This window comes from Scophthalmus maximus, chromosome 15 (assembly GCF_022379125.1).
Source record: "Scophthalmus maximus strain ysfricsl-2021 chromosome 15, ASM2237912v1, whole genome shotgun sequence".
Taxonomy (NCBI): Eukaryota; Metazoa; Chordata; class Actinopteri; order Pleuronectiformes; family Scophthalmidae; genus Scophthalmus; species Scophthalmus maximus.
This window is the reverse complement of record NC_061529.1, coordinates 18,715,658-18,725,525: the sequence shown is the minus strand read 5'-3', so window position 1 is coordinate 18,725,525 and position 9,868 is coordinate 18,715,658. Positions and strand designations below refer to the sequence as shown.

The 9,868-nt window shown below is 41.7% G+C and overlaps 1 protein-coding gene across 1 annotated transcript; it reads left to right on the top strand.

Moving 5' to 3' along the window:
• The first annotated feature begins 9 nt into the window (after nucleotides 1-9).
• LOC118285972 (potassium voltage-gated channel subfamily S member 3-like) lies at nucleotides 10-2,948 on the top strand. The gene is made up of 2 exons (XM_035609997.2): nucleotides 10-548; nucleotides 1,320-2,948. Exon 2 carries the CDS (start codon nucleotides 1,499-1,501, stop codon nucleotides 2,780-2,782), a length of 1,284 nt encoding a protein of 427 aa, XP_035465890.1. The 5' UTR covers nucleotides 10-548; nucleotides 1,320-1,498; the 3' UTR covers nucleotides 2,783-2,948.
• Nucleotides 2,949-9,868: the final 6,920 nt, after the last annotated feature.

The window sequence follows — 9,868 nt, the reverse complement described above, 5'->3', positions numbered from 1 at the left end:
ATCAAACTGCTCGAAGACTCCGATATAATTTACACTGATGATTGAGTCTTTTTTGTTTTCACAGGCAGTCTGAAAGGCGTTCCTGGTGGCAGCAGCTGGATGTCCTAATGGAGGATATGTGTGGGGTCATTGATAATGTTATATGACTTTTTTAATATACACACATTATTTATTTGGCTTACACTCCATCTGCACTATTATGGCAGGTTTCTAGCATATTTTGTAAAGACTTAAATCTCATTTGAGATTTAAAAAACAAACAAACATATATAATCAGCACGATTATCATCCTTTGAAGATCCCTTGGAGCACTTAGCCTTTGTGAATCCTGAACGCTGGTCACACGCAGCACATCGCAGTTTGGAGGTTGAATGATGCTCCAGTCCTGCGATCACCGGGGTCAGTCCTGTCCCGAACTGCGTCCCGCCCAGCGCCGCCCTCGGAGACTCCACACCTCTGCGCCCTGCGCTCTGCGCACTGCGCACGGAGCCGAGCCGAGCCGAACCGAGCCGCAGGACGACTGCGCCGCCGGACCGACGCATGGCCAGGTGAGCCACTCCTCTATCTGTGCGCGACTGACCAGCTTGAACGGGAAAATATGTTTTCTACTAATATTCTGGTAGCAATATTGTTTTAGTCTGCAGGTGCCGATACTTCACGGCCAGTGTTTCACAATGGATCTTTTATGAAGTAGCGCAAAGTCTGTGCTTACTTCGCTGTTTCTCTTCTAATTCTTTTTAGGGAACGTATACGTTTTGTTTCTGTAGTCAAATCTGACCTTTGCTTGCACTTCGCTGCAATTCGAACCGCTCCGGTGTCTCTATAACACCGCGCGTAACTCAATACAAGTCCACCGTTTGGAGCCACAAGCAGCGCAGGCAGCAGGTGTGCCATGCCAGTGTTTTTAGATATGAAGAATATACTCGCCCGCACTGGCTCTCATGGCTTTATTGAAAATTACACAAATGGTTCATTAAATACAATCAACAGATTAAATTAGTTTCACGGGCTGAACCACTTCATAAGCCAGTTGTTCATGTTTTAAGGGTCAGGTTAACTTCTGTTGACATTTATATATATATATATATATATATATATATATATATATATATATATATATATATATTTTTATATATATATATATACAGTATATAGCTAATCTTCAAAAGTTTATTCCCTTATGCAAGTAGACATGCTACAGATTACTGCCATGGTGTGTAACATATGTGACTTGGGACACATAGAAAGTGGAAGCATGTATTTGTAACATCCAATGGAAGACATTTCATGTTTTTTGTCATATCACAATTCCATTCCAGGTCATCGCAGAAACCCAAATGCTACTTGATCCGGGATGGCTCTGGTGTTGACGCTCCGCAGTGTGATCCGATGACACACAAGAAAGTGGGAGGTGCACTCACTTCAGTGTGCTGCAGGCTGCGAAGCCTCTGAGATTCCCTCCTGGGACAAGTGCCCGGCGCCCGGCAGCTGCTCCACCATGGTGTTTGGACAGATCTTTCACCAGCACAGCTCCGACGGCTGCTTCATCAACGTTAACGTCGGAGGTTTCAAGCAGCGAATGCAGCACGCGGTTCTGAATCGGTTCCCGCAGACGCGTCTCGGACGCCTCCTGTGCTGCAGCTCCAAAGAAGCGATCCTGGAGCTCTGTGACGACTTCAGTCCCTCTGAAATGGAGTTCTATTTTGATCGCAACCCGAGTTTCTTCTGTTACATTCTCAACTTTTACCTCACCGGTAAAATCCACCTGGCGGACGGATTATGTGTGGTTTCGTTTGTCCAAGAGATCGAGTACTGGGGCATCAAGGAGCGTCATCTGGACTTGTGCTGCAGCAACAAATTCTATGAGCTGATGGAGCTCGCTGAGGATAAGCACTGGGATCAGAGCAGCGACGGAGTGCAGCCCCACAGCTCAGGCTCTTCCACTGAGGAGCTGTCAGCTTCTGAGGAGAACATAGAAATGTTTGAGGGCACCTGGTGTGCAGATGTCCGCAGCAATATTTGGATCCGACTTGAGAATCCAGGTCACTCTACCTCAGCCAAAGCGTATGCGGTCGCCTCCCTGAGCTTGGTCATTGTCTCCATCGTGGCCATGTGCGTTCACAGCATGCCGGACTTCCACCAGGTGGACGTCAACGACAGAGAGATCGAAAACCCAGTGCTGACGTTCTTTGAGAACCTCTGTGTCCTGTTCTTCTCTGCAGAGTTCATCCTGCGTTTGGCTGTCGCACCGTCGCCGAGGAAGTTCCTGTGCCGTCCTCTCAATGTTATTGACTTCATGACAGTCATGCCCTTCTATGTCACTGTAGCCTGTGACCTAATGGACGACGGCGAAAGCACAGATCTGGGGAACGTTGGCAAAGTGGTGCAGATCTTGCGGTTGATGCGAGTGTTTCGCATCCTGAAACTGGCTCGCCACTCAGCCGGCCTCCGCTCCCTCGGCGCCACGCTGCGCCACAGCTCCAGCGAAGTCGGGCAGCTGGTGCTGTTCTTGTCGGTGGGCATTTCCATGTTCTCTGTTCTCATTTACTTTGTGGAGAAAGAATCCAGAGAGTCGGAGCTGCAGACCATCCCCGTTGGCTGGTGGTGGGCCACCATTAGCATGACCACGGTAGGCTACGGGGACACCTACCCCGTGACGCCTGCCGGCAAGGTGATAGGAGCCCTGTGCATCGTCTGCGGACTGCTGATTGTAGCTCTGCCCATTACGAACATCTTCAACAAGTTCTCCAAGTTCTACCAGAGGCAAAGTCACACAGAGTAGATCTCCCAATAACTGAGCCCACAAGCAATATTGGGATGTGGCAACGCCACAAACTCATTCATCACTCGGGAGTCAGCTGTGTGAGCGGAGACAGTTTGGCTCAGCTTTGGTTGGTCACAAAATAAAATGCATGAAAGTGACTTCAATAAATGATCAAGCAAGTCTACTTCTCGTCAATTAATCAAATGTTTGTTTTGGTTTAGGAAATGTAAGGAATGTGTCAAATATTTACAAAACGCATCGTTCCACTGTTCAAGATGTTCACTGTACAATTTTGTAGAGGACCCAGGAAATTTCCACATATGAGAAAAGGAAGCCATTGTATTCTAGGAACTTGTTAGAAGATGAGTAATCTCTCACTCCGCAGATATGAACGTCGTTTGTCCAGGCCTGTCCCCGCTGCTTCAGTCCTCATCTGCTGTTGATCCACGAGTCTCGTTGCCTTATGTCGCTGCTGTCCTCCGTTTCAAGAGTTCTTTAATTGCTCAGTCCAGTGAGAGGCTTCTTGCCACTCGCCGGGCTCGTCGGCGTAATCAGTTCTTAATCGACGCGCCTGGTTCAACAACAGTTACAGTCGATTTAAAAACCCTCGCGGGGTGCTGACGTCACAACTCATCCTACACAGTGTGGATTCATTTGATCGTTAAACAGAGGAGAATACACCTAACAATGAAGTTGTTGTCTTTTTTTCAAATTCTAATTAGCAGGAATGATGTCTTTGACTGAGCTGTTAACAGGTTATGTGGGTTTATATTCAGTCATGCTGAGGTTTTAGGCTCCTGCTGCAGTCACCTTCATCAACACTATCTTAAGTGTGTCTATCTTTGTTATTGCTGCCCTCAAAGAAAAAAATACTGCCAACACTATACACGATTTGAATTTTCTATTGCAACTCGATTGCCTTTAATATCAATCCCGCTGTCTCTGTGGTGAGGTTGTGATCTTTAGTCAGATGAATCTCACTGGCTGCCGATGACCACAGCAGTTCTAGTGTTATGCAGCTGTGTCAACCGTCAGCGAGCTTGTGGCACCCATCCTCAAAGAAAACGTCCACATCAGCAGCACCCAGGGGGACATGGTCGCCTCTCATGCCCGGGTGCTGTTCCCTCAATCAAGTGCTCACCGTGCCACACAGGGCCACGCTCCCGACTGAGTTCATTGCTTCAGCCGTTAGAAAAAGTGAAAGTCGCCGCCGTCAGCAGTATCTGTGGTCGTGTCGGTGCTGAAGGACGGCCAGGCGGTTTCTGCAGAGGGGCAGGGAGATTCTATCTGCGCTGCTGACGCACTGGAATCGTTGGGAGAATGACGCAGGTAAAGTCAGGCTGAGGGCGTTTTCGGGGAGGTTTTCACGCACAGTATGTTACCATCTCCTCTAACATATGGACGTGATGCCATGCAGCGGAGCAGGCACGAGCATGTCGCTTGCAAAATCCAAAGAACGTACCATTAGTTGTGTTTTCCGTAAAGTTACTTTTTTGGCTGCTTATTAATTTAGCTCACATTATAAAGACTGGAGTTTAATCAGGTGTTCAACTTCATTCACTCTGCTTTATTCTCATTCTTATTCACAACCATTTGTTCCTGTCACTTCATACACTTCATACAGACCCTCTCAGTTCTTTTACGAAAACACTATGCATTGTGGATATTATATGTAATTAATGTTTCCCAGCTGATTATAATTGAATGTGAAGATGGGCTTGTTTTACTTTGGTGGTAGGACTGTGTGTGTGTGTGTGTGTGTGTGTGTGTGTGTGTGTGTGTGTGTGTGTGTGTGTGTGTGTGTGTGTGTGTGTGTGTGTGTGTGTGTGTGTGTGTGTGTGTGTGTGTGTGTGTGTGTGTGTGTGTGTGTGTGTGTGTGTGTGTGTGTGTGTGTGTGTGTGTGTGTGTGTGTGTGTGTGTGTGTGTGTGTGTGTGTGTGTGTGTGTGTGTGTGTGTGTGTGTGCGTGCGTGCGTGCGTGTGTGGTTGAAATATACATCATGTCAAGTGGCTAAAGTGAATCCTCCCACTCAGACATCAACAAACAACACTCCTGACTCCGCTGAAATCCTTGGAGTTGTTTTTTTTAAAGAAATCAGATAACTTGGCTGCAGTTCACTGTACATTGGTTCAGTTGAGCTGATTCTTTCAGTGCCACGACTGCCACGTGATGCAGAGTTTTACCTGCACTGCAGCTTAGCTCTTAACTTTGCATCTTTCAAACTCTTCAGGTTCTCCACAGTACAGCTGGAGTCGACGTGAAGCTCTGGGTGTCAAATCCAGTTACAGTCTCTTTAGTCTGACATTGTGTGGTCAAGAGGAGCTTCACTGCATTATGGTAATATTTGAAGAAGATTTTGAGCCTCTCATGAGCTGCACCCAACACAGGTAACTCAGAGAAATACACCACTCCAGTAGTCTGCAAACAATGTAGAGCTGCAACAGTTAATCGATTAATCGATTAGTAATAGTTTATTAAGTTAATTCGCCAACTATTTTGATAATCGATTAAATCGGTTCAAGTAGTTTTTATGAAAAAAGTCAAAATTCTCTGATTTTTTTAGCTTCTTAAACGTGAATATTTTCTGGATTTAGGTTTGAGGAAACACGATCAACATTTTTCAAAATTTTATGACATTTTGTGAACCAAACCACTACTCGATTAATTAACTAATCGACAGATTAATCAATTATGAAAATAATCGCCCTACAACAATGCTCTACATTTACTTGGCTCAATCAAATAAAAACAGATGATTCAATTGAAAACATGTTTGTTGCATGCATACAACTAATCAATCAATCAACCAATCAATCAATCAATCAATCAACCAATCAATCAATCAATCAATCAATCAATCACATTTTATTTGAATAGTCCATATTAACAAATCACAATTTGGCTCATATAGTGCGTAACACTTTGTACAAGGTGAAACATCCTCTGTCCTCAACCCTGGACGAGTGAGGAAACAAATAAAAAAAAGTAATAATAATAATTTAAGATATGTCTGTCTCTTAGTTATTTACTTTCATCCCCAACAGGCCAATCTCACCGCAGACATTTGGACATGCCAGAGCAGAAAAACAGAAATGCATTGTTCGTGCTCCTCACTGTAATATGTGAGACTGGACTGATGATGATGATGATTACAGTATACTGTTGGTGTCGGAATCCCTTTAGCCCAAATCATACAGTCAAAATTGCTCAAACTTTAACGACATAGGCGGAGCAAAGCAATAATAATAATGATGATAATAAAAAGATTAACTTGGATTTACATTGCACCTTTCAAGGGACCCAAGGCCACTTTACAGGGTGAGTAAAACAAAGAAGGTACAGTACAGTCACCATTAAATGATGCGACAGAAACACATTATGGGTTTCGGCCAATTGTACCTTTATTAAATTATATTACACAGTATACATTGTTGTTGGATTATATTTTGGTCTGCTTCATTCCAATATTGACTAAGAAAGTATCACAGTATCACATGTGATGAAGTTAAAACTCTACATGAGTCAGCTGTTCTCACTTGAACCAATGAGTTTATTATCACACAGATCTTGGTACAGAGCCAGAGCTCATTTCTTGAGGGCTCCAACGTTTTATATTTCTTTATTGTGGATATCTGACCCTGTAACCCCACTCCACCATGCCTTTCACAAAATTAGCCTGTATGGTCAGGACTGGTCATTTGGTGTGAGCTATACTCTTAAATATTTCACAATGTTTTATCACATGGAATATGTTTAAGCTGCGTCACCAGGATGTCCCCATGTGTGATGTTTGTTGGGCCTTTACTGCTTTGTTATTTTCACAGTGGCTTTAGAACGCTGAAATCAATTTCCTTTTTAATTTTATTATCCTCGTGGGGTTATCAGTTGCTCTGCTTGCTCAGCACAAACACGGTCCCTCGCAGCGAACGTGTTGTGTTCAGGGGGAGTCCATGCTTTTGAAACGCAGTGCTGACAGTGAACCAAACTACAAGAAATGCTTCACGAGCTCAGAAGAATAACATTCAAAGCACAAGCCTGTAACCCTCCCTGGGTGAAACAACGCCCCCCCTGAAAAAAGAGAAGGCTCAAGGTCACCACTATGTTCATAAGTTTTGAATTCACTGTGAGCTGTAATCAGATCTCAGGACAGGAATCGATTAAATCCAGCAGTGCATGAGAGTGACAGGAAACGGGCAGAAGGGAGAAATCGGATGTGTTCAGCGTTTGGCGTCATAGATTATTTCCATAATTAAACAAATAACTCGACACACAGTTTGGTTAGTGACATACTCTCTGCTGTCACGGCTGACTTTGGAACCCAAGCAAATGTATTTGTAACGATCAAATTGCAGGCGGGCCTCTGAGCCGACCGCCTGACTCAGCTCAAACAGACAACAAAGATCCCAGGGAAGTGTTTGATTTCAAGAAAAGTGCCCCTGCTAGGATTTCAGATATTGATATTTGAAGGGTGGCGATTCACGGATACAATCATATTCGACTCTTCTTACATTTTAAAATGAGTATACGTGTCAGTTTGCCGCTGGATTCTGACTACACTGAGGTGTCTCAGAGGCTGGGATCAAACTGTCAATATGGCAAGAAAATCGATTGATTGACTGTGTGTGTGTGTGTGTGTGTGTGTGTGTGTGTGTGTGTGTGTGTGTGTGTGTGTGTGTGTGTGTGCGCATGTGTGTTTGTGTGTGTGTTGTCCTCTACTTTAAAGAAGAAAAAGACTAGATATAATACTAGACGCTCACAACATAAAGACAACAAGAGCAGACATGTACTGAGAAAGACAGAGAATGAAGGAGAAAGGCAAGGTCGTCTTCTTACTGTCTAACTCCAGGAGAAGCTGCTGTGAGTGATGTGTGATTGATTTATCCTTTTGAAAGCATATTGATATTATGTGTGCTGGTAAAGATTACGCTTATGCGTTAAGATTGTAGTTTTGGTTTAATTATAATAAAGTTGTGAGGTGACAGTGCTAACTGTAGTGTTTTTCACCACTTAAGTGGGACGATAAGCAACACGTCAGTACCTAAATCAACTTGTTCTCCTTTCCTTAGGTCAGGACTTAAAAGTACCAGCATATATTGTGACAGGTCTGCAGACTAAAGAGTAGCAGCTTGCAACTAGCAGTTTGTGTAACCACACAAAGAAAACTGCCGAAGTTCGGCCTCATATTAAAACCTACTGTCAGACAGAAAACCATCATTCAAAGCGCTGTAACATACTGTAGCATACTGTGCTAAGAGGCAAAGAGGTCCTCGACCTGAGGTGAATCAGTCATCAGTCTATAATAATATGAAAAATAACTGGATATATATTTGTTGTCTTATTGTTGTAAGGACTTTAATGAACAGTATTACGCTCATTTCTGTTTTATATGAAATGAACATGTTGTCTATGGAGGTCAAGAGTAACAGAGTGACTTTCACCTACGTTACTGACAACCAATATGTGAACTAGTCGAAATTGTCATTACATTGATAAGCTGCGACATTAAATGCTGTAATGTAACGTAAAGTTGTCAGTCTCAAAGAGTTGGCTATTATTATTTTGGATCATGTCTGTACTTTATCTTCAACAACAATTTGAAAGCAGAACTGTTCTCACCATGTGGCGTTTTCCACAGGAGCGTCTGATGAATTCACACTGCCCCCCGGTGGTCGTCGTTTGCAACTTCATCTCCTGATGGCGTGTTTTATTTTGCGGAAGTGTTACTACCATGTGATTAAGTCTGACATTGACTCTGGTACCTACCACGAGAATACCTGAAAAAAGTAAATAATAATAATAATAATAATAATAATAATAATAATAAAAGCTTTAGGTATATAGCACCTCTAAAAACAGGGTTTACAAAGTGTTTTGACAGACAAAGCAGACACTAATAAAACAAATAAGAAATAAAAACAACAAGAGGAAAATGTTACGTAAAAACAGTCAATACAAAAAAGGAATGAGAACGATGAACAGAAAAGGACATTGCGCAAAAGCAAATAAATATGAATAAAATAATAAAAGCAATAGAGGATATAAAATATATACACACGTTGACTTTGTGATAACTAATGATATAAAATGCATGTGTAATAAGGCATGTTACTTTGTGTAGAGCGGTTCTTACTAATTTCAATCTTTTATAAAAACAAATGTTTTAACGTGTAGTTGATTTTGGCCACTAGGTGGCGCTCAACACTATGGATACGCTCATAGAAGAGACTTCCGGGGAAATATCCGTGAACAGCCTTCACAAGTGCACTGACACATTAACCGTCATAACTACTGTGAGGATCTTCTATGGAATAAGTCAAGCTCCCAGAAGCCTTGTCACCGCTTGTACATGAGTTAAACCGGAGATATTTAACAAAATGTACATATTAGCATTATATGATACATAATTAGAATTATAATAATATTATTTTCTGTGACCGAGTGAGCACAAGTAGCACACACATGTTCGCCATAATCATTCACAGCAAATGCAGAGATTAAAATAAATGAATAAATTGTTTGAGAAAAGAGAAAAAACATTGACGGTGACAGCACGGGGTGAGTTGTATTAAAAATAATTTTCAAGCTATTATTATTGTAGCGGATACGCCAGAGAACTGTCATGGTGATATACTGCGTGTGTTTTGAGAAACCAATAAAAATGCTTTTCATCACAGTACCTGATGAAATGGGCCTGGGGAAACAAGTCACACAAGTGTGCAAATTAAATTTTTAAATTCAATTAACCATTGAATATGAATATGAATGATAAAAATATTGTTTTAGCTAAAAATATAGTTTTTAGCTAAAAATATACAAACAAAATGTAACTATGATTTTAAATGCTGCATGTACTATAGACTAAAAGCTATTGTCCTCTACTTTAAATTATATATATATAAATATATTTATTATTATATTATATATTTATTTTATATATATATATATATATATATATATATATATATATGTTTTCACATTATTTGACATTTAAGATAGTATTTTAATATGTAATATTTCTGCAATGGAAACAATGATTTTAATTCTCTGGGAATAAGTTTAAACATTACGCCTTTTCTGAATATATAAATAATATTCACATTTCCAA

Coding starts and splice junctions, on each gene's coding strand:
- LOC118285972 (XM_035609997.2), top strand. CDS start 1,499: ATGGTGTTTGGACAGATCTTTCACCAGCACAGCTCCGACGGCTGCTTC.